The sequence below is a fragment of the Erinaceus europaeus genome, chromosome 17 (assembly GCF_950295315.1).
Source record: "Erinaceus europaeus chromosome 17, mEriEur2.1, whole genome shotgun sequence".
NCBI classification, from domain to species: domain Eukaryota; kingdom Metazoa; phylum Chordata; class Mammalia; order Eulipotyphla; family Erinaceidae; genus Erinaceus; species Erinaceus europaeus.
In genome coordinates, this window is record NC_080178.1 from 737,709 (window position 1) to 761,777 (window position 24,069).

General features: G+C 66.1%; 1 protein-coding gene across 3 annotated transcripts; it reads right to left on the reverse strand.

The window, feature by feature from the left end:
• Window positions 1–5,727: 5,727 nt before the first annotated feature.
• DUSP8 (dual specificity phosphatase 8) lies at window positions 5,728–22,136 on the reverse strand. 3 transcript variants are annotated; one of them, XM_060177277.1, is made up of 7 exons: window positions 22,037–22,136; window positions 13,984–14,248; window positions 12,061–12,199; window positions 10,593–10,759; window positions 10,191–10,350; window positions 9,577–9,700; window positions 5,728–8,306 (listed from the first exon to the last, which is right to left on the reverse strand). In XM_060177277.1, the coding sequence occupies exons 2-7, from the start codon at window positions 14,170–14,172 to the stop codon at window positions 7,373–7,375; spliced, it is 1,713 nt and encodes a 570-aa protein (XP_060033260.1). In that variant the 5' UTR covers window positions 14,173–14,248; window positions 22,037–22,136; the 3' UTR covers window positions 5,728–7,372. The 3 variants fall into 3 exon arrangements, with proteins under 3 accessions (XP_060033260.1, XP_060033257.1, XP_060033259.1); XM_060177274.1 differs by having other exon boundaries at window positions 13,942–14,248; XM_060177276.1 differs by lacking the exon at window positions 22,037–22,136 and having other exon boundaries at window positions 13,942–14,865.
• Window positions 22,137–24,069: the final 1,933 nt, after the last annotated feature.

Here is a 24,069-nt window from a genome sequence, read left to right on the forward strand (position 1 = left end):
GTCGGGGTCTCCCGTGGGGGCTCCCTGTGGGTCGGGGTCTTCTCCTGGGGGCTCCCTGTGGGTCGGGGTCTTCTCATGGGGGCTCCCTGTGGTTCGGGGTCTTCTCATGGGGTTTCCCTGTGCGTCGGGGTCTCCCGTGGGGGCTCCCTGTGGGTCGGGGTCTCCCGTGGGGGCTCCCTGTGGGTCGGGGTCTCCCGTGGGGGCTCCCTGTGGGTCGGGGTCTTCTCCTGGGGGCTCCCTGTGTGACGCATGGCCTTCTCGTGGGGTTTCCCTGTGGGTCGGGGTCTTCTCCTGGGGGCTCCCTGTGGGACGCAGGGCCTTCTCGTGGGGGCTCCCTGTGGGTCGGGGTCTTCTCAGGTCGGGGTCTCCCGTGGGGGCTCCCTGTGGGCCGCAGGGCCTTCTCGTGGGGGCTCACCACCCTGGGATGGGGCCTGAGCGCCTGTCTGCCCACAGTTGCCTGGCCCCTGCCCAAAGCCCCTTGTGTCCCACGGCCTCCTGGGTGGGAGCAGAGGCTGGTGTGGGGCCCAGCCTGCAGGGAGCCCTGCCCCTGGCTGAGGGGCTGCCCCCCCAGGGTGACTGAGGGCTCCCTGGGCGAGGTGGGGGCCACGGCAGCCCCGGCCACCGAGCTGGGGCCACTGACCCCTGACAGGACTGCTCTGTCAACAGTGCCTGTAGCCTTCCCGGGGTCATTCCTGCAGGCGGCCCAGGTTGGGGTGGCTGGGGACCTCAGCAGGTCTCCCTTCCCAGGGAGCAATGTAGAGAGGAGTCAGCCCTGGGAGAGGGGTGCCCACCCCTCCTGGGTATGCTGCCCGCATGGTCCTTGGCGGCCCTGCCCGTGCCCCGGCCGTGGGACCCTCGCTCCTTCTGGTCCTGACCGAATGACTCACACCAGCCGCCACATCACTTGCTGTGACTTCTTGTGCCATGGGAGTCTCGGGGTGGGGCCGAACCTCTGGGGACCCCTGTGTCCACTACCCAGGCTGCAGGTCACTGCCCTCCCTGCACCACCCATGGGCCCAGGTGACCCACCAGGACGGGCATGTGACCGCCCCATCTAACGTCCCCTCTGAGGGAAGCCGGGTGTCGGGCATGGCGTGTGCCTGCAAGTGCGTGCTGGCCACCTCCAGCTCTCATGGGCACACTCCATGCTGGGGCCAGGCGTGGCCTCGGGGAGCCCGTGTCCCCACAGTCTTTCTCCTTTCCCTCTGGGTGCCCAGGCGACAGTGCGGCAGGCTGACGTGAGGGGAGTTTGTCGGGCGGCTTCCTGTCCCGACATACAGAGTGTCCCTGGGGCTCAGGAAGCCCCTCCCTGTCCCTTCCTGCCAGCTGTCCACAGGCACCTGCTGTCCCCGCCTTTCAGGTGTGGAAGGTGCTGGGCTCAGAGCCGGAGGCTGTGGAGTCTGCACCTGCCAGGGCTTGAACTGTCTGCCTCCCATGCTCACCCTGAGCAGGGAGGTATGTGAGTAGGGCTGAGGGCGGGGGCTGCAGGGAGCCAGGCCTGCGAGGAGCAGTGGGCACTGGGCACCGTGCTGGCCATGGTGGGGAGACTGCCTGGCATTTCTGGGTCTAAAGGTCAGACAAGGAATCCAACTGCAGGGGCGGCTGGGCGCTGATGAGCGAGTGTCCCTGGGGCTCAGGCGTGGCCACTGGGTGCGGGGGGGGGGGGGGGGGGGGTGGAGCCAGTGGGTGGCAGAGGCTGCCTGCGGGGGGCCGGGATCCAGAAACGGCCGCAAGGCTTGGACTGCCCAATGGCGACGCAGGGGGACCAAGCAGGCACGGTGCCCAGGCTGCCGCCCTTACCCCCTGGTGCCCACCCACCTGGGTGGGCAGGTGTTCTTCACACCCTGCCTGCTCCCCACCAGGGCCTCGGGTGCAGGGTGGTGTTGGGATGTGGGGGGCTGAGGCCCTGGAGAGGCCTGCAAGGGAGGAGCTTCTGAGTCCCACTGTGGACGGCGCTGTCTGCCAGTCAGGTGACCCACGGGCGCCCTCAGGAGCGGGTGTGGGCACACTTCCCGGTGCCCAGGCCTCACCCCAGCCAGAGAGCTCTGGGGTGACATCATCGTCTATCCGGTGGGGCTGAGTCCAAGGTCCCCGGCAGGTCTGGGGGCCATCCACCCCGGGAGGTCAGGCCGAGCGTCCTCCTGCCAAACCCTGCCCGTCCTGGAGCTCCTGTTGGGGTGACACACGGGGACCCAGGGCTTTCCTCCTAGTGGGGAGCCCCACCCAGGTAGGGGTCCCAGGGGCTTGTCAGGGAGGAGGGCCAGCAGGGCAGGAGGAGTCTGGTGGTGCCCACACCCTGTGCCCACCCCCAGCCAGGCTGGCAGAGAGCTGAGCGCCCCCCTCAAGGTATCTTGGGGTGCCACACCTTACGGGCTGGGAGCCCCTGGCAGGGGGCTCTGTTCTCATCTGATAGCAGGAGTTGGGCCCTTCTTTCTGCTCCTGACCTGTTCCAGGGCAGCCCCCTCTCCCCTCCCCGACCCTTGAGTACTGTGTGAGCTGGGCCTTCCTACCAGCGATGCCACCAGCTGGGCCCCTCCCTGCAGGGCCTGGGTGTGCCAGATGTGTGAGCCAGCAGGCCTGGGTTCCTGGGAAGAGAGAGAACACGGGCTTCCCCTATCCCCCCACCGGGAATGGGGTGGCTCTCCTACCAAGGCCTGCAGCGTCCTGTTTCATGGTCTGTGTGCAAATCTGGGACCGGCTCCCTGGCCTCCTTGTGTCCCAGAACAGAGACCCTGCCCACGTAGGGGCTTCTCCCCACCCCCACTCTCATGGAACCCCCCCAGCCGCCTTCTGCTCTGCAGGAAGGGGTATTTGAAAGTACAGAGGCAAGTCCTTGCTCAGTGGGAACCTTGCTTCATAGTCTCCACACCCAGCCTTGTCTGGAGACCCCTGGCCCCCCGCCCAGAGGCCCTGGCACTGTCTTCTGCACAGAGCACCTCCCTAGGCTCCCCTGCGCCCCGTGGCAGGGCCGCTCGATGTATGGAGAGGATGTTTCCTGCAGAAAGACCAGCTCACCTGTCTTGTAGAGCTGTGCCCACCCACCCCCCTAGTCTCGAGTGTAGGGCCCTCAGAGCCTGGTGCCTCCTCCTGCCACCGTGAGAGCACCCATCTGTGGACGCTGGGCTGAGCTGTGAGGGACCCCAGACAGAGGGCAGGGGGTCAGGGTCCCAGACGCTCCTTCTGTCTCCTCTGGGGGCTTTCCACACCTGTCAGTGTGGCTGGGCCTGGGGCCTGGGGCCCTCTCTTAGGAAATCTGCTCTGGCCGGCTGCCTTGCCCGGGGCCTCTGAGTGGGGGGGTGTGCGTGCGGGGGCGACAGGGCCACTCCTCACCCAGCTTCTTGCCGGCCCCACAACCTCCCTCCTCACCTCCCTCCTGCCCACACACCTGTCTGCCAGCCTCTCTGTGTCTCCACTAGCCATCCCTGGCCACCTCTGTCCACCTGTCTGTCAATCCAGAGAACACTCCTCTGAGGTCACTATCCATCCACTGTCCGCCCACCCTCCACCATCATCCCTTTCACACCCATCCATCCATTCACCCACCCATTCACCCATACTTCCAGCTGCCCACTACACACTCTCCCACCCGTTCATTCCAACCTCTGTCCACCTGGCCCTCCTCCTGGCCACCCTCCCTGCCCCCACTGCTTATCTGTCTGGCCAGCCAGCTGTTTTCAGCCCTGCAGCCCCCATCTGTCTGTCTACACAGCCGCCCATACCTCAGTGTGCTGTGGGTGCTCAGTGTCCATGGCGAGATAGCAACCGGGCACCCATGCATGCCCCCACCCAGCCCTGGGGGTCCTAGCTACGTACGTGGCCTTTCTGGCCGGTGACATTCGCTAGTTTCAAGTGGCCCTGGGAAGCCCAGACACCCGGGATGCCGGTGGGAAGCCAGGGCCTAGTTGCCTCCCCCCTCGAGCTGGGGTGGGGGGGAGGCCCTGGGTTTGATCCTGGGCTCCTCAGAAGCCTGCGCTGGCTCCAGTCTTTCTCTCTCTCTCTCTCATAAAATAAAAACAAACACAGAAGCGGCAGAGTGGTGCCCCTCTTGCTGCCGCCAGTGGGGGCCTTGGGGGCTGCGGGTGGGGGTGGGAAACTCTGCAGGGCTCCCGTGGGAAGGGCCCAAGGTCCTGGAGTGTCTGGCGGGGTTGGATGCAGTGGCCAGTGGGGCAGGTGGGCTGTGGGCGCCTGATTGACACCCCAGGCCGCCCCACCCAGCCACCAGACAACCACCGGCTCCTCCAGCCCCTCCGACTGCAGCCAGAGCCAGAAATAGATGTTCTGGCTAAAAATAGACACTGTAGCTGGGCTGTAGTCTGCCTCCTCCGGCCGGCCACCTGGCCTGCCACCCTGGCTCCCTCCTCCCCCGGGGCCCTGACACACACACACACACGCATACACACTCACGTACTCACAGTCACACACACACTCACAGACTCACTCACTCACACATAGTCACACACACACTCTCACTCACACTCACACTCATGCTCACACACTCACACACATATACACTCACACACACTCACATGCTCTCACACACACTCACACACACTCACATGCTCTCACACACACTCACACACACTCACATGCTCACACACTCACGCACACACACATGCACACTCATGCACACACACACACACACGCACACTCACATGCACACTCATGCACACACACACTCACACATGCGCACACTCACATGCGCACACACACACTCACGCACACTCATGCACACACACATGCACACTCACATGCACACACACATGCACACTCATGCACACACACACTCACACATACGCACACTCACATGCGCACACACACACTCACGCACACTCATGCACACACACTCACACACACTCACATGCACACACACACACACACACACACACACACTCACGCACACTCACATGCACACTCACACACACTCACACGCTCACACGCTCACACATACCTCCAGCCAGCATCACTGGCAGAGTTTGGGCAAGGTCCCCAGGATGAGCAAACCAGCCCTGGGGCCTGAGGGCTGAGGGGGGCTGAGAGGGGCTGGGGAGACTGGGGAGTGTGGGGGGGCTACGGGGGGCTGAGGGGGGCTGTGGGAGGCTATGGGGGGCTGGGGGGTCTGAGGGGGCTGTGGGAGCTGAGGGAGCCGTGGGGGCTGAGGGTAGGTGGAGGGTTGAGGGGCTGAAGGGAGTTGTGGGAGCTAATGTGGGCTGTGGGGGCTGCGGGGGATGTGGTGGGCTGGCTGGAGAAAAGAGGGTTTTACACCTGGCTGTGGGGATGACAAGCTACTAGGTGGGCAGCGTGTGCACTCAGTCACACACACACACACACACACACACACACACACACACACACACGCATGCGTGCACAGACACATACGCACATGAACCCCGCGCTCTGGTTTGCGCTTACCCACGTGCACTCACATGCACTCAGGCTTGAGGACAGACGGGAGTTCCGCTGTGAGCTTGGGGTCTCTCCCGGGGGACTGGGCCCCAGGTGGGTCAGAGAGGGGTCGCCCTGGCTCTTCCTGCGGGGGGTTCTAAGTGGTCTGTCTTTTCGCTTCTGCACCTGGGGCACATGGACATGCACACGGCCACAGCCGTGTCCCTGTGTCCCAGGGCCCCTCTTTGGGGCAGTGAGTCAGGGCCAGTGGCTTCCTAGGACTGACCCCCCCCAAGCCTCACCAACCCCCACCGCAGCCTGAAGAATGAGGCACAGAGGCAGGAGAAAACGTCTGTGGGGGATTTATTACAACACATTGCTTCCAGATACAAAAGAGGGGGGCTGGCGCCGTGGCCATGAGGGGGCCTGAGGCCCAGGCCCGAGAGACAGGACAGGAGCTGGGTGTCTCCTCTGCTGGACTTCCCAGAAAAAAGGGGTCAGTCCAGTCTGGGGGAACCCCCTCACCGGGTACGGGCTTGGCAGGAGGGCCTGCAGACGGGCCCGGTAGGAGGGCTCAGGCGTGGCCCCCAGCATGGAGGACCACCACAGCTTACTGACTCCGAGCCTGGGGGTGGGGGGCGGACCGGGACCTGCCTCCAGAGTTTGGGGCCCAACCAGCGGCCCCAGACCACTGTCTCCTGGACAGCATGGGGTAGGGGGCGTGGAAGAGGGGACCCGTGCACCCTCCACACGCCGGGTCCCGTAGCAATCTAATACAACAGACAGACAGGAGGCAAATTTACATAATCATTAATAATAATAATAATAATAATAATTAACCAATAATAATAAATACTCAGGCTTCTACTCCAGGGATTGCAAGTACAACAATGATAGCTTATGTTCTCAGGGACAGGAGGGGTGGGTGGGGACAGGACTTGTGCAGAAGGGCGTGACAGGGACAGAGCTGAGATCAAAAGGAAACAGAAGAAACATGGGTGGAGGGGGCAGGTCCCCCCGCCAGCCTGGGGCCCCCACTCCTCAACTCGGGGACCTGGGATCCTGCCTGTAAAAGCTCTGGTCCTCCCTCTGGGGGAGGGGCTTTCTCTGAGTCCCCCAAACCAAGCCACCTGGGCTGGAAGGGGCAGAGGGCAGACATGTTGCCTCCAGCAGACTGGGGGAGGGAGGCAGGAGGCCTAAGCTCCCTGTCTGCCGTGAGCCCTGTGGGGAAGGACAGCCGTGCTCGACGTGCCGGCCTGGGGGGTCCTTAGCTGCTCTAGACGGCTCCTGAACAGCCTCCCTGCCCCTTCGGGGCCTCCCGCATCAGCACCTGGGCCCCTCCCCTCACACACACACACACACCCCTGCAGGGATCCCCCTGCCCACACCGCTCAGGCCAGCTGTCTTCCTTCCTGGGGCCCCCACTCAGCAGGAAACCCCGGAGACGGAGACGCAGTGGAGGGGAGACGCTGTGCCCCGCTGAATCCGGAATGGGCCAGGGGCTCGCTCGGGCCGGCTTGGGGGTTCCTGCAGGGGCCTCCTAATCAAGACCGGGGCCTCCTAATCAAGACCCCCCCCCCCGGGGCCTCCTAATCAAGACCTTCCCTGCCTAGAGAGACATGGGGCGCCTTGTGGTGGCTGGCAGAGCCCAAATGGCTCTAGCCCAGCTCCCAGTGGTGCAGGTACCGGAAAAACAGAGGAAAGGGGTGAGGCAGAGGGTGAGGCAGAGGGTGAGGACAGAGCGAAGAAGGGCAGGTGGGTCTGCGGCTCAGTTTGTGGCAAAGTTTTGTGTTTTTTGTTTTTTTTTTCCTTTTCCTTTTTCCCCTTTTTCTTATGTAAAAGTGCAGGGCAGCCTGCGGCCTCAAGGGCCCTCAGCAGTGTTCGCTGCTCAGGCTGCAGGTGGCCTCATATTGCTTCGAAACGTGTCTCGGTCTAGACCGGCCGAGGGCAGGGCGGCGAGCCAGCAGCCCAAGGCCTCCCTGCGGCCGGGTCAGGACACCTGGATGACCTCCACGCTGCCGGGAAAGCTGGGCTGCGCGCCCAGGGCGCCCAGAGCGTCGCTGCGCCCCCGGGCCTGGGCCTCGGCCCTGCCCTCCTCGAACTGCATCTGACAGCGGCGCCGCTGCACCTGGAGCGGGTCGGGGCCGGGCTCCCCGCACACGGCCCAGCCCGGGCTCTGCGCGCCCTCGGGGCTCCGGCTGCGGCTCCAGGGGCCCTCGGGGCCCGGCTCCCCGCACACGGCCCAGCCCGGGCTCTGCGCGCCCTCGGGGCTCCGGCTCCAGGGCCCGTCCGGGGATGGCGTGCCCGGCGAGTCCAGCGGGGCCCAGCCAGCGGGCGCGGGGGGCTGGCCGGGCCCGGGCGGCGAGGGCGCCGAGTGGGCCGAGAGCCCGTGGCGCGGAGTCTGCCGGGGACCGTCGCCGCAGTCCAGGCCCGGGCCGGGCACCGGGGGCCGGGGCCGACGGCGCGGCCGTGGGCGCGGCGGGTCGGGCGCGCCGTCGGGGCCGGGGGCGCCGGGTGAGGGCAGGCCGAGTGCGCCGCCCGCCGGGCCGTCCAGCCGGACCAGCTTGGGGGCGTCGGCGGGCGCGGGGGCTGCGGGGGGCGCGGTCCGCCGGCTGGGCGCGTAGGCTGACCGGATGTCCAGCGAGAAGGAGCGCTTGAGGCGGTTGGCGTCCTGCAGACGCTCGGCCGACAGGTGCAGGCCGCGCAGGCCCCGCTGCAGCGCGCAGGTGCCCGGGCCCGGGGGCTCGGCGGCGGGCGGGTGAGGGGCGGCCCCGGGGGCGGTGGGTGGCGGGGGCGCGGCGGGGCCGGGCAGGGGCGCGGGGGCCCCGGGGGCGGCCAGCAGCTGCAGGCTGCGCTCGTACTCAAGCAGCTGGCCCAGAAAGTTGAAGTTGGGCGAGATGGACGGGCGCCGGTCCTTCACGAACCTGGGGGGGGCAGTTGGTGGGATGGGGGTCCTGCCCGCCGCTCCTCGCCCTGGTCGCCCCGCCCGCACCCCTGCCCGGCCTCTCCCTGCACCCCAGTCTGGCCCCGCCCACCAACCGGGCTCGGTCCCGCCCACTGTCTGGCCCCGCCCACAAATCCAGGCCCGTCCACCCCACCAACAGCACTGTCTGGCCCCGCCCACAACACCAGCTCGACCCCGCCCACCAACTCCGCTACCTGGCCCCGCCCACCAACCCAGGCTCGGTCCCGCCCACTGTGTGGCCCTGCCCACAACGCGTTCTGCCCCGCCCATAACTCCAGCCCGGCCCCGCCCACCGACTCCACTACCTGGCCCCGCCCACCAACTCCACTACCTGGCCCCGCCCGCCAACCCAGGCTCAGTCCCGCCCACTGTGTGGCCCTGCCCACAACGCGTTCTGCCCCGCCCATAACTCCAGCCCGGCCCCGCCCACCGACTCCACTACCTGGCCCAGTCAACACCAGCCTGGCCCCGCCCAACTCCACTACCTGGCCCCGCCCATCAACCCAGGCTCAGTCCCGCCCACAACAGCAGCCTGGCCCCGCCCACCAACTCCACTGTCTGGTTCCGCCCACAACTCCAGCCCGGCCCCGCCCACCAACTCCGCTACCTGGCCCCGCCCACCAACCCAGGCTCGGTCCCGCCCACTGTGTGGCCCTGCCCACAACGCGTTCTGCCCCGCCCATAACTCCAGCCCGGCCCCGCCCACCGACTCCACTACCTGGCCCAGTCAACACCAGCCTGGCCCCGCCCAACTCCACTACCTGGCCCCGCCCATCAACCCAGGCTCAGTCCCGCCCACAACAGCAGCCTGGCCCCGCCCACCAACTCCACTGTCTGGTTCCGCCCACAACTCCAGCCCGGCCCCGCCCACCAACTCCCGCCGGGCTTACAGCTCCACTGGTCCTGTCCACCAACCATGCAGGGCCAGCCAGCACTCCATTCCCACACCCCATCTGGTCTGTCCACAGCTCCTCTACTGGCCCCCCACCTGCCCCCACAAGGCCGCTTCCTGCCCCACCCTTCCAGGCCCTGCCCACCGCTCCCTTCCCCAACCTCTGCCCTGCCCCCACCCCCACCCCTGCCTGGCCCTGCTCCTGCCAGGACCCCTGCCTGCCCAGGGCTGAGCTGGGCTGCAGGCACCGGACCCTCCCTGCCCCCTCTCCCAGCCAAGGTGAGCAAAGATGGGGTGGGGCAGAGGGGGAGGTGGCACCCTGCTCAGGCCATCCTACCTGTAGGCGTCCTCGGAGGACATGTCCATGGTCTTCATGATGTAGGCGATGGCTATGGTGGCCGAGCGGGAGATGCCTGCCAGACAGTGGACGATAACTTGACAGCTGGACAGCTTGGCTTTATCTGCAGGAGGCGAGTGGGGGCCAGGTGAGGGCGGGGCGGGGCGGGGTGGGGGGGCGAGTGCTAGCTCCTTCCATGCTGAGTCTGGCCCTCGAGCCATGGTGCCCCTACTTCCCCTCCCAGCACCACAGTGGCCCCCAGCATCTGATGCTCCCCACCTCTCCTCCTCCTGGGGCCCCGGTGCCTCCCACCTGCCCCCAGGACCCCTGAGCCCCACCAATGGACTCCCCAGGACAGAGGCCCACATCCTCAGGCCGCCCATGCTCCCCCAGCCCCCAGGGCCCCACCGATGGACTCGATGGACAGAGGCCCACATCCTCAGGCCGCCCATGCTCCCCCGGCCCCCAGGGCCCCACCGATGGACTCGATGGACAGAGGCCCACATCCTCAGGCCGCCCATGCTCCCCCGGCCCCCAGGGCCCCACCGATGGACTCGATGGACAGAGGCCCACATCCTCAGGCCGCCCATGCTCCCCCAGCCCCAGGGCCCCACCGATGAACTCGATGGACTTGTCCAACCAGGGCAACAGCCGCTCGCAGTAGCTGTCGTTTATGGGGATGCGCAGGAAGCGACTCTCACAGATGAAGTCAGGCTTGGGGCAGGAGCTGCTGGCGTTGAGCACGTAGCTGATCCCGTTCTGGGTCATCAGGTCCTGTGGGGGAGGTGCAGGCTGGAGAGGTCTGGCTGGGGGCTGGGGGCAGGGGGCTGGGGGCTGGGACCTGTGCGCCCGGATACCTCAGGGCTGCGGGGCGCCTCCATTCTTGAGCATGTGGCTCTCAGCACCAGCTGTCTAGTGACATGGGCAAGGTGGCACATGGATGCCCAGCTGCTTCGCCACCACCCTCCCCTGCCCTTCTGGGGCCCTGGGGTCCTGGAGCTGCTGCCAGTGCCCACCTCGTTCAAGACATCTTTCTGCGAGCCCAGGTAGAGATGTGGCAGGATGCGGGTGAGGCCCACGCTGGGCACCGGCAGGCAGGGCTGAGACAGGCTCATGGGCAGCAGGGCGGCCGGCTTGCCCTCACACAGGCCAGGGAAGCAGGAGGAGAAGGTGGCAAAGCCGCCTGCAGACGGGTGGCGGTCAGGAGGGAGGTGGTGGACAGACGGCACGCTGCCAGCTGGGGACGCGGGCGTTCTGGCCAGCCCAGGGCACGTGCCTGACCCCCAGGTGGTGACGCCCACATTCCTCCCGCGCTAATTAGGGGCTGGCCCAGGACTCCCATCCACGGGGGGGGGGGGGGGGGGGTGAGGTGGCCCAGAAAGGGCTCCAGGGGCAGGGAAAAGGCGGGTCAGGCCCTCCCTGGCCCCACGCAGAGGTCCACAGCCACAGCTAGGGCTCAGCCTTCCTGCTGCCTGCTGGCCAGACCTCAGGCCAGGGCAGGGGTGCCAGGCCCGGGAGGCACAGCCCCCTCCTACCCCCCACTGTATGACATCACCCTCTGGAATTGGCACAGCCCGCAGGGCCCAGGCACGCCCAGCCCAGTACAGCACCAGAGGACACAGCAGTGCAGAAGCTGGACAGGGCAGGGGTCACGGTGCTGGGACTTGCTTCCCAGAGGGGATGGTATGCCCATGGGTGGGGTGTGAGCCCCCCTCACCAGCCTGGGCATCTACAGGAGCTCCCTAGTACATCTCCACGTCAGTACCCCTAGACTGAGACTGTCTTGCCTCCTGCCTCAGTTTCCCCACCCTGTTTGTCATGTGGCACCCGTGGGCACTCGGACACACACAGACCATTCTCACACACGCTGATGCCCCCTACATAGTGCATGTGTGCATTCACACGTACATACATGCAACCACACACACAGACATGCTAAGACTCAGAGCAGGCACACAGACTTGTCACAGAGCTTCACACACCACGCTGCATCTGGCCACACGGACTGGATGGCACCCTGCCCGTGTGCACAGACAGCATGCACCTTGTACGTGCGGCAGCTGGGGGGGGCTCCCTCCTCCAGGAAGCCTGCCCCAGCAGCCCCTGGGAGGCAGGTGTGTGGGCAGGTGTAGAAGAGATGGGTCACCCAGCAAGGTCCACAGCCCACAGTCAGGGTCCCTCCCAGGACAGGCTCTGCATGAGGCTTGGGGGGGGGGGCTGTTCCCTGCCTGCAGGCTTTAGGGCTGTGTTGGGGAGCGGGGGAGGCCTGCAGGGTCCCCTATGGGTCACCATGTGGCCAGCCACCTGACAGGGCAGGAGTCCCCTGCTTGGCTGTGGCACCCAGAGTTTGGCCCGGGCTGAGAGCGCTTCTTCCCTAAGGCACACGGGATGCTCCAACCTTGGGGGTCTCAGGAAGGAACCTCCCTACGTGCGTGTCCCGTGGCCCCTGCGTGCGCATGCTGGGTGGACCGTGGGCCCGCTCACCGGTGAGGATGGCCACATTGTGGAAGCAGGTGTCCAGCCTGCTGAGCAGGATGGAGAGGAAGCTGTCGGCGGCCAGCACGCTGGCGTCCCACGTGCTCTGGTCATACACCACCACGTCCTGCAGGGCCGTGGCCTCCACCTGTGGGCGGGTGGTGGGTGCAGGTCAGGGGGTCCGGAAGGAGGGGTGCCGAGCCCCCCACTGCCCGGCAGTCCTATGCCCACGTGGCCCTGCCCTGGCGGTGACAGGGAGGCATGTGTGCCCACAGGCAGGGGACAGGTGGTGGGGAAGGGGGTGGGGCTCCGGAGGAAAGCCCTATTTGGGGGTATCTAAAGACGGGGTGCCTCTGGCTTTGGCTCTCCTTCCCTCTCCCCCAGTGACAAGGAAACTGAGAGGAGGTGCCCCCCAGCTCCTCACTGGGGTCCAGATTCAAGGGCTCCCTGAATTCAGAGCCCTGCCCCCCAGCACTCAGCCCCAAGCCAGCTGAGGCGCAGCCAGCGGTGATGTCACCGGCAGCCAATGGGACGCGCGGCTGAGCCTGGAGATTAATCACTCATTCCCGCCTCGGGCTGAGGGAGCTCGGGGCTGTGGAGGGGCCTCCCCTCCCTGCGCCTGTGTGTGTGTGTGGGTGGGGGCGGGGGGGCATGTGGTGATAGAGACCCCCATTCTGGAGCTCCTCCCAGGGACACTTCCCTCCCTCTCCCCATCACTGGCAGCTTCCCCCCCAGCTGGACTGGTGCTCCCAGTGGGTGGACATGGTTGTCCCTGATAGCTTTGGGGGGATTGTCCTCAGGACATCCCGCGACACTGGAGACTCCAGGGGAGGGGGCAGAGCTGGGAGGAAGCACAGACCCTGTGTGAGCTCTGAGGGCCCCTCCCTGCTCTCCCAGGAGTGGGTGCTGGGGAGCCCCTGTGTGTGGCCTGGCCCGACCTCCCCCCTTCCCCAGTCCCACCAGCCCAGGCCCCTGTGTGTAGGGGAGGGAGGGGGGTTCCAGGTCAGAGACCTGGAGGAGGGAGGAGGGTTCCTCCTAGGGGGGAGGGTCAGCAGGAGAGGGGTGTCCCTGTGCCTCCTATAGTAAAGAGAGGAGGGAATGGGCTCCAGACCCTCTGACCCCAGGAGGGAGTTTGGGTTTGAGGTAAAGGAGCCCCTGAAGACCCCGGGAGTCGGAGGGCCAGAAGGGCAGCCCTATGGAGGGGCAGGATGAGACCCTGGATTGGGGTGTGGGCAGGACACGGGCAGAACTGGACACTGGGGGTGGGGTCAGAAGGGCAGGTATCTGGGTGTGGTTGGGGCTAGGATTAGGGTCAGGGTCAGGGTTGGGGTCAAGGACAAGCGAAGACCAGGCTCAGGGTGAGGCCAGGCTGGGGGTACACTTGGGTTAGGATCACGTTAGGCGAGGGGCCAGGCTGGGGCCCGCACTGGGCTGAAGCTTAGGGTGAAGTGTTTGTGTGGGGGTGGGGGGTGGGGGGGTAGGCTAAGCAGGGCGGGGCTAGTGTCTGGGGCGGGGGCGGGCTGCAGCCTGTATAATTGGGTTATGGCGTGGGCGACTCGGGGGCGGGGCCAGCCTCAGGGGGCGGGGCTAGGCTGCAGCCTGTAACTGGGTTAAGGTGATGGCCAGTCGAGGGCGGGGGCGGGGCCAGCCTCACGGGGCGGGGCCAGGCTGCAGCCTGTAATTGGGTTATGGCGTGGGCGACTCGGGGGCGGGGCCAGATTCAGTGGGCGTGGCCAGGCTGCAGCCTGTAACTGGGTTAAGGTGATGGCCAGTCGAGGGCGGGGGCGGGGCCAGCCTCACGGGGCGGGGCCAGGCCGCAGACTAGCTGGGTTATGGTGTGGGTCACGTCGGGCGGAGTCGGGAGCGGGTCAGGGCCGGGCGGGACGGTACCTGGGTGCTGGCGGCCGGCTGGATGAGCTCGGCGATGGTCACCTTGCCTTGTCGCAGCCTGCGCTTCACCAGCTTGGAGCAGCAGATGTTGACGGAGCTGAGCACGTGGCCCCTGTTGTACTCCACGAAGGAGCGGCTGTCGATGACCAGTGGGCCCCCGGGGCCGCCTCGCAGCAGGCTGGCCAGCTTGCGGGCGTCCATCACCTTCCGGGGCAGCCGGTCCCCAGCCATGGCGGGTGGGAGAGTGCGCCCTGCCGGCCGCCAGCCTGTGGTCTAGAGCGCTGGGAGGGGCGTCATGGCGCCAAACCTGCAGGAGAGTCGGGGTCAGCGAGGGCCTGGGGGCGGCAAAAGCGCAGGGGCCAGGGGAACCCAGAGACCAGTGAGGTACATAAAGATAGCAGGACACTCAGAGGTCAGCCTGTGTGCAGGAGTCAGCGGGAACCTCAGAGGTCATTGGGGGCCCCAGGGGTCAGAGGGGGAACCTCAGAGGTCATTGGGGGCCCCAGGGGTCAGAGGGGAACCTCAAAGGTCACTGGGGGCCCCAGGGGTCAGAGGGGAACCTCAGAGGTCATTGTGGGCCCCAGGGGTCAGAGGGGGAACCTTAGAGGTCACTGGGGGTCCCAGGGGTCAGAGGCGGAAACCTCAGAGGTCACTGAGGCCCCCAGGGGTAAGCGGCAAACCCTAGGCAGGGCCAAGGCAGATCTCTTCAGGCCAGGTCAGAGCCTGACCCACTTCTCCGGGAGAATCCGGGTCCCTCAGGGTTCACTAAAGCCTGACACCCCAGTGTGTGAGCAGAATCCCCTTCCCCCTGCCCCAGACAAAGGACAGTCACCATCCTGGTCACCAGCACACCTCACAGCAGGGCTGGGCAAGGAAGGCTGCAAGATGCAGAAGTCAGGGGGCTCCTGGTCTGAGCCCCAGACACCCTGTCTCACTCCAGAACCCTCACCTCCGCTGCTTCCATCCCCCCATGCTGACCCCCCACACCTGTCTGCCCACTTGCTTGTCTTCTCAGCTGACCTGCCCTCAATCCCTAACCCCCACTGCTAAGCCGATCATCTGTCCCCTGTGGCCAGCTGAGTGGCCAGGGCAGCCACCACCAGGTCACAGACTCCTGGAAGTTGAGGAGAGGGCTCAGGAGTGGCAGGGTGACTGTCCCAGTTCTGCAGACTCAGGGCAGGGCAGGGAGGGTCTCCCTGGCACGCAGGTGAGCAGGCGGGCGGCCAGGGTGGCAGGGTCCTTGAAGCACAGAGCAGCCTGGGGCCCAGGGTGACCCTGGGGCAGCCAAGGTGAAGGCGAAGCTGGGGCCCTGGTCTCGGCCTCTCTGGCTGCCTGATCATTGCAGGGGCCCCAAGGGCCCTGGGGGAGGGGTGTCTGAGGGCTGGAGCATGGCCAGGAAGAGGACAAGCCCCTGGCCCCGCTCACAGCCCAGTTTTTAGACCCCCTCCACTATTTTCCTGTGTCCAGCTCACATGCCCTCTGCTCACCCCAAGGTTACCCCAAGGTCACTGGGCAGATGAGGGGCCTCTCAGACACAGCAGCTTTTTCTTACACTATGTGGTGGCCCAGGTTCCCACAGCAGATCCCCAGCCAGCCCCCAATAAAGAGAGCAGTGGGGACAGGACAGGTGCCCCAGCCCCCATGCCCACCCCCAGCTCCTGGGTGTCAGGTGTGAGGTGAGTGTGTGGCAGTATCAGGATCCAACCAGAGATGCCCCACTGGCGTGGGGGGGGGCGTCCAGAGCAGCTGTCCCCACCTTCAGTTGGCCACACCAAGGATGTCCAACAGAATGCACCTGCTGAAAGACCTCACAACTCTCTGCCAAGGGGGCTCCTGCCTGCTGAGCAGGCCCTTCTGCTGAGGGTGCCTCCCAGGACGCCCCTCTCTGGTGTCCGTAAACTCATCCTGACCTCAGACCTGCCTCTGGCTCATTCCCACAGTGACCACGGCTGGGCGGAGCCCCCAGACCCTGGACTTGAGACCAGAGGCAAGAACAGGTGGGTTGCATGGAGGTGGGGTGCATGTGTCTGAACCCAGGGTCCTCAGGTTGGGGGGTGGGAGATCACCTGAGGGAAACCACAGATGTAACTGGAAGGGCAGTGTGGGGCAGTTGGCAGGAGAGGCCCCACTCTACAGCCCTGATGCGTGTCCTGCCCCCGGGGACCATGACCCAGACAGAAGCTGGAGGAGGACTGCATGAGGGGCGGCTGGGCAGCAAGCCAGGCCTCGGGGACTGGCAGGGGGACTCCCTGGCACTGTACCTGCCTCCCTGCCGGGAGCCTTCTGGCTCACCCATAAACCACCCCAGCCAAGGAGGTGCTGCCCAGTGGGACTCATTAGCAAGGTAACACCTCCATGGTCACCATGGCAACAGTGTAGACACCAGGCAACCACTGAGCTGCTGCAAAGCCAGTGACTCCACAAATGCACCTTGTCCTCATCAAGATCCCTCCATGCAAAGCTGCTCCTGCCTAACCCCAGGTCCCTCCCTGCACAGCTGCTCCTGCCTAACCCCAGGTCTCTCCCTGCACAGCTGCTCCTGCCTAACCCCAGGTCCCTCCCTGCACAGCTGCTCCTGCCTAACCCCAGGTCCCTCCCTGCACAGCTGCTCCTGCCTAACCCCAGGTCCCTCCCTGCACAGCTGCTCCTGCCTAACCCCAGGTCCCTCCCTGCACAGCTGCTCCTGCCTAACCCCAGGTCCCTCCCTGCACAGCTGCTCCTGCCTAACCCCAGGTCCCTCCCTGCACAGCTGCTCCTGCCTAACCCCAGGTCTCTCCCTGCACAGCTGCTCCTGCCTAACCCCAGGTCTCTCCCTGCACAGCTGCTCCTGCCTAAACCCCAGGTCTCTCCCTGCACAGCTGCTCCTGCCTAACCCCAGGTCTCTCCCTGCACAGCTGCTCCTGCCTAACCCCAGGTCTCTCCCTGCACAGCTGCTCCTGCCTAACCCCAGGTCTCTCCCTGCACAGCTGCTCCTGCCTAACCCCAGGTCTCTCCCTGCACAGCTGCTCCTGCCTAACCCCAGGGCTCTCCCTGCACAGCTGCTCCTGCCTAAACCCAGGTCTCTCCCTGCACAGCTGCTCCTGCCTAACCCCAGGGCTCTCCCTGCACAGCTGCTCCTGCCTAAACCCCAGGTCTCTCCCTGCACAGCTGCTCCTGCCTAAACCCCAGGTCTCTCCCTGCACAGCTGCTCCTGCCTAAACCCCAGGTCTCTCCCTGCACAGCTGCTCCTGCCTAACCCCAGGTCTCTCCCTGCACAGCTGCTCCTGCCTAAACCCCAGGTCTCTCCCTGCACAGCTGCTCCTGCCTAACCCCAGGGCTCTCCCTGCACAGCTGCTCCTGCCTAAACCCAGGTCTCTCCCTGCACAGCTGCTCCTGCCTAAACCCAGGGCTCTCCCTGCACAGCTGCTCCTGCCTAAACCCAGGTCCCTCCCTGCACAGCTGCTCCTGCCTAACCCCAGGTCTCTCCCTGCACAGCTGCTCCTGCCTAACCCCAGGGCTCTCCCTGCACAGCTGCTCCTGCCTAACCACAGGGCTCTCCCTGCACAGCTGCTCCTGCCTAACCCCAGGTCTCTCCCTGCACAGCTGCTCCTGCCTAAACCCAGGTCTCTCCCTGCACAGCTGCTCCTGCCTAAACCCCAGGTCTCTCCCTGCACAGCTGCTCCTGCCTAACCCCAGGTCTCTCCTTGCACAGCTGCTCCTGCCTAACCCCAGGTCCCTCCCTGCACAGCTGCTCCTGCCTAAACCCCAGGTCTCTCCCTGCACAGCTGCTCCTGCCTAAACCCCAGGTCTCTCCCTGCAAAGCTGCTCCTGCCTAACCCCAGGTCTCTCCCTGCACAGCTGTTCCTGCCTAACCCCAGGTCCCTCCCTGCACAGCTGCTCCTGCCTAACCCCAGGTCCCTCCCTGCACAGCTGCTCCTGCCTAAACCCCAGGTCTCTCCCTGCACAGCTGCTCCTGCCTAAACCCAGGTCCCTCCCTGCACAGCTGCTCCTGCCTAACCCCAGGTCCCTCCCTGCACAGCTGCTCCTGCCTAAACCCAGGTCCCTCCCTGCACAGCTGCTCCTGCCTAACCCCAGGTCTCTCCCTGCACAGCTGCTCCTGCCTAAACCCAGGTCCCTCCCTGCACAGCTGCTCCTGCCTAAACCCAGGTCCCTCCCTGCACAGCTGCTCCTGCCTAAACCCAGGTCCCTCCCTGCACAGCTGCTCCTGCCTAAACCCAGGTCTCTCCCTGCACAGCTGCTCCTGCCTAACCCCAGGGCTCTCCCTGCACAGCTGCTCCTGCCTAACCACAGGGCTCTCCCTGCAAAGCTGCTCCTGCCTAAACCCAGGTCCCTCCCTGCACAGCTGCTCCTGCCTAACCCCAGGTCCCTCCCTGCACAGCTGCTCCTGCCTAACCCCAGGTCCCTCCCTGCACAGCTGCTCCTGCCTAACCCCAGGTCTCTCCCTGCACAGCTGCTCCTGCCTAAACCCCAGGTCTCCCCCTGCACAGCTGCTCCTGCCTAACCCCAGGTCTCTCCCTGCACAGCTGCTCCTGCCTAACCCCAGGTCCCTCCCTGCACAGCTGCTCCTGCCTAAACCCCAGGTCTCTCCCTGCACAGCTGCTCCTGCCTAAACCCAGGTCCCTCCCTGCACAGCTGCTCCTGCCTAACCCCAGGTCCCTCCCTGCACAGCTGCTCCTGCCTAAACCCAGGTCCCTCCCTGCACAGCTGCTCCTGCCTAAACCCAGGTCCCTCCCTGCACAGCTGCTCCTGCCTAAACCCAGGTCCCTCCCTGCACAGCTGCTCCTGCCTAAACCCAGGTCTCTCCCTGCACAGCTGCTCCTGCCTAACCCCAGGGCTCTCCCTGCACAGCTGCTCCTGCCTAACCACAGGGCTCTCCCTGCAAAGCTGCTCCTGCCTAAACCCAGGTCCCTCCCTGCACAGCTGCTCCTGCCTAACCCCAGGTCCCTCCCTGCACAGCTGCTCCTGCCTAACCCCAGGTCCCTCCCTGCACAGCTGCTCCTGCCTAACCCCAGGTCTCTCCCTGCACAGCTGCTCCTGCCTAAACCCAGGTCTCTCCCTGCACAGCTGCTCCTGCCTAAACCCAGGTCTCTCCCTGCACAGCTGCTCCTGCCTAACCCCAGGTCTCTCCCTGCACAGCTGCTCCTGCCTAACCCCAGTTCCCTCCCTGCACAGCTGCTCCTGTCGAACCCCAGATCCCAGCCAGATAGACAGATCCCTGCCTGCACCCCAGATCCTGCCTGCACCCCAGATCCCTGCCTGCCCCCAAGATCTCTGCCTGCACCCCAGATCCTGCCTGCACCCCAGATCCTGCCTGCACCTCAGATCCCAGCCTGCACCGCGATCCTGACTGCACCCCAGATCCCTGCCTTTACCCCAGATCCTGACTGCACCCCAGATCCCTGCTTGCACCCCAGATCCTGCCTGCACCCCACCGCAGGTCCCTGTTTGCACCCCAGATCCTGCCTGCACCCCAGATCCTACCTGCACCCAAGATCCCTGCCTGCACCCCAGATCCTGCGTGCACCTCAGATCCTGACTGCACCCCAGATCCTGTCTGCACCTCAGATCCCAGCCTGCACTCCGATCCTGATTGCAACCCAGGTCCCTGCCTGCACCCTAGATCCCTGCTTGCACCCCAGATCCTGCCTGCACCCCAGGTCCTACCTGCACCCAAGATCCCTGCCTGCACCCCAGATCCTGCTTGCACCCCAGATCCCTGCCTGCACCCCAGATCCCTGCCAGCATCCCCAGATCCTGCCTGCACCACAGATCCCGCCTGCACCCCAGATCCTGACTGCACCCTGATCCCTGCCTGCACCCCAGGTCCCTGCCTGCACCCCAGGTCCTTGTCTGCTATCTAGCACCCCTTCATACCTCCCCTGGAACCCCTTCACTCAATCCCCAGCAACCCTTCACAACTCTCCCAGCACCCTTTCTCCTCTCCCCAAGACCCTTCACCCCTCCACCAGCACCCCATCACCCCTTCCCCAGCACATTTTCACCCCTCCTGTAGCACCCCTTACCACCACCCAAGCACACTTCACCCCTCCCCCAGCACCCATTCACCCCTCTCCCAGTAACCCTTCATCCCTCCCCCAGGACCCTTCACTCCTCCTCCAGCACCCCTTCACCCCTCCTCCAGCACATTTTCACCCCTCCCCCAGTACCCCTTCACCCCTCCTCCAGCACATTTTCAACCCTCCCCCAGTAACCTTTCACCCCTGCCCCAGCACCCTTCACCCCTCCCCCAGGACCCTTCACCCCTCCTCCAGCACCCTTCACCCCTCCCCCAGCACCCTTTCACCTCGCCCCAGAAATAACTCACAGCACAGGCTATGCACACACATGATCTCAGGGCCTTCTCTCTGCTGGCCGGCCCCCAGTCCTGGACTCGGATCCACACACTCCTCGGTCCAGCACAGGGCCCAGGGCCCCACTGCCCACACCCTGCCCCAGTGCCCTCCCCCTGGGGGCAGCCCCAGCACCTGGTCTTTGCTCCCTGGCCCTGTCCCCCTGCCTCCTGCCCTCCTGCCCCTTGCCCTCTGCCCCTTGCCCCCTGTCCTCTGCCTCCTGCCCCTTGGCCCCTGTATGCAGTCAGGACTCCTGGGCTCAGGTCCTCAGGCGGGGGCGGGAAGGCAGCTCAGCATCTGATCATCTTAAGTTGAGGGACAGACCCCCAATCCTGGACTCACTGGGGGTGTGGGGCACAGAGCCGCCGCCACCAGGCGGCACAGGTGGTCCCCAAGGACCTGCTCACACGACTGCCCGTGTCTGGGTGCTCACAGCTGGTGCAGGGGACAGAGGGGGGGTGGTGGTCGGCTGCTGGGCCACAGTCCCCTGCCGGCGTGACCCCCACCTGGCAGTGCCTCTGGCAGGCCCCATTCCTGTCTCCAATGCAGACCACACTCCCCCCTCCCTCCAGCCCAGGAGATTCTCCCAGAAGCAAGGGAGTGGTCGTCATGCTGTCAGCTGTCACCCGGTGGGCAGCATGTGGGCTGGTGAAGGAGGTGGACTGAGCCCCCCCTGGCAGTGCCAACCCCTCCCCCAGTGCCCACTGCCTCTTTGGAGGGTCCCCTCTCTGGTGCCTGGTGGGGGCAGGGGCAGGGGGCAGGGGATGAGGGGGGCAGTCAGTGGATGGGGGGTCAGTTGGGGTTGAGGGGGACGGAGGGGGGGTAAGGGGACTTGGGGGTGTTGGCGGCCCCAGCTCCCTGCCAGGGTCCAGCCCTGCATCTGCGGGCGCGGCGGCCACCATTCTGTCGGGCAGGCCTGGGCCCGCATCCCCCCCGCATCCCTGCAATCTCCGCAGCCTCGCATTCCCGCAGGTCCCTTGCAGCCCCGCAGCCCCGCATTCCCTCAGGTCCCCCGCATCCCCGCAGGTCCCTCGCAGCCGCTGCAGCCCCGCATTCCCTCAGGTCCCCCGCATCCCCGCAGGTCCCTCGCAGCCGCTGCAGCCCCGCAGCCCCACAATCTCCGCAGCCTCGCATCCCCGCAGGTCCCCCGCATCCCCGCAGCCCCCGTAGCCCCGATTCCCGCAGCGTCGCATTCCCGCAGGTCCCCCGCATCCCCGCAGGTCCCCCGCATCCCCGCAGGTCCCCCGCATCCCCGCAGCCCCCGCAGCCCCGCATTCCCGCAGGTCCCCCACATCCCCGCAGCCCCGCAGCCCCCACAGCCCCGCAATCCCCGCAGCCCCGCATTCCCGCAGGTCCCCCGCACCCCCGCAGCCCCGCAATCCCCGCAGCGTCGCATTCCCGCAGGTCCCCCACATCCCCGCAGCCCCGCAATCCCCGCAGCGTCGCATCCCCGCAGGTCCCCCGCACCCCCGCAGCCCCCGCAGCCCCGCAAGTCGCCGCAGCCCCCGCAGGTCCCAGGCCGCGCCCACCCGGCCGTCACCCCCCATTGCCGGGAGGAAGGGGGCGGAGAGGCCGGGGTCTCCGGGCCCGCGAGGCGATGGGTGTGTGTGGGGGGCTTCGGTCCGCCGTGTCGCCCCTGCCCGCCGGCGTGCGGTCACAGCGGCCCCGTCCCGCCGCCTCCTCCAGGACTCCCTCCGTGCTAGGCCCAGGGCCGGGGCCCCGGGCCGGCACCCACCCCCACTCACCTGGCTGGGCTGGGGGCGCTCCGGGGACCCCGCGCTCGAATCGCCGCCCCTGGGCCCGCAGGGGGCCCGCAGCCGGGGCGGGGCGGGGGCGCGCGCGGCGGGCGGCGGGCACGCGCTCAGGGCGCACCTCCGGGTGGGGGGGGGCGCGGGGACAGCGCGGCCGCGGTGACAGGCCGGGGCGGGGGCGGGGCGCGGGGATGAGGTCATGCCGGGAAAAAGGCCCTGACGTCACCTGCAGCCAATCAGCGCGCGCGGCTCGGGGGCAGGTGACGTCAGCGTAGCCGGCTCCGGGTGCGGGGGGGGGGCGCCCTGCGCCCCGCACCCTGGGGCCGGCTCTTAAAGGCGCCGCGAGTCCCGAGGGGGACCCCTCCAGCCCGGGACGCTCCACTTTGGGGACCGGGCAGCCTGGGCACACGCCGGGCTCGGCCTCGGGGTCCGGAATCCGGGGTCTGGGGTCCTGGATCCTGGGTACAGAGACTGGGGCCCGGGGTTCGGGGTCCAAGGTGCGAGGTCCGGGGTCTGGGGTTCGGGTTCGGGGTCCGGTGTCCCGGGTCGCAGGTCTGCCCCCTACCCTCCGAGGGCCGGCGCTGGAACAAAGACCCCCCCCCTTTGTTCTCGGGGTGCGGCGCGACCGCGTCTCCGCTTACCGGGTGCGGCCCGGGCTCCGCCTGCGGGGGGTGGGGGGCGTGCGCGGGTCCGAGGCCACGCGGGCGGCCAGGGGCGGCGCATCCGGGGGCCCCGCTGGGGGGCGCGCCACGCGCAGCTCCGGACCCCCAGCCTGGCCGGGGACATCGCCCTGGCACTGCCAGAGACCGCCCCCACCCCCACCCAGGCCAGCGAGCCGCCCTCCTCACCCCCACACCCCCCAGTCCCGCCCGCCAGCGGCCACCAGCATGGGGGTCACCTGGCGGGGCTGGGCTGGAGGGGGGTCGTCGCTGCAGGTGACAGGCGGCGCTGGGGGCGGGACCCTCGCGGAGAGGATGCAGCACCGCTGTCACCTGCCCCTGCAGGCCCTGGGGCCTGGGGACCCCAGCCTGTGACACACCCTGAGGTGTTCATGGGCATTAATGGGGGCGGGAGGGAGCAGGGTCCCCTCCTGCTGCTGGGGACAGTGACTTTGGAGCCTCAGGCCTGTGAGTCTCTGCATAACCATTGTGCTATCTACCCTGCCCTGTCTGGGGTCTTTATAGATGTTCCGTAGAAACTGCTTGTCTGAAGTGTAGTGCGCTGCTTTCCTGCTTATCCCGGGAGTCTTTGCTTTGATGTGAGCAGCTTCTCAGTCTGGTGCAGTCCCACGTGCTGGTTTTTGTCTGTCTCCCTTGCACATGACGCGGAGTCCTGTGTCCTTAATGTGGGGGTCCCGGCATGGCCCACCAGCGGCTTCTCTGTGGTTTCTGGTTTCAGGTCTGACTCCCAGATCTTTGGCCCATGTTGAGTTAATTTTGGCGCACGGTGTTCAGGAGGCTTATCTTCATTTTTCTGCATGTGATTGTCCAGTTCATCCCACACCGTTTGCTAAAATAGACTTTCTTTCTCCCATTGGGGCGAGTTACATTTCTACACATATTTCTGGTCACCAAAAAACCACCGAACTTCTCTGACTTTCCTTTCTGTTCTTTTCTTTCTTGAGATCAGGGCCTTGCACATGCACGATTTCACTGCCCCTTGTCTGTCTGTTTCATTCGGGTAGACACACATGGAGAGATAGAGAGACAGAGGGAGAGAGAGCCTCCTCAGGTACTGTGGCATCTCCCATGTGTTGCCTGGGCTTACATCTACCTGTGTATGTGGCCAGGAGGCACCCAGCAGGTGAGCCGTTTCTTTGCCCTCTGTCTCTTCTCTCTCTCTCTCTCTCTTTGTCTCCCTCTCTCCCTCTACCAGAGCACTGATCAGCTCTGGCTGATGGTGGTGTGGGACATTGAACCTGGGGCTTGCGAGCCTCAGGCACGAGAGAATCTTGCATAACTGTTATGCTATCTACCCACTGCCCCCCTTTTAATTTATTGAGTAGAGACAGAGAGAAATTGAGAGAG

Bases quoted from the DNA above. Each gene is read 5' to 3' on its own strand.
- DUSP8 (XM_060177274.1), bottom strand. From the start codon at position 14,172: ATGGCTGGGGACCGGCTGCCCCGGAAGGTGATGGACGCCCGCAAGCTG. The intron at 10,760-12,060 runs GTGAGCGGGCCC...ACCCGTCTGCAG, and splicing joins CAATGTGGCCATCCTCACCG to GCGGCTTTGCCACCTTCTCC. The intron at 9,701-10,190 runs GTGGGGCCCTGG...CGCCTCCTGCAG, and splicing joins CAAGTCCATCGAGTTCATCG to ATAAAGCCAAGCTGTCCAGC.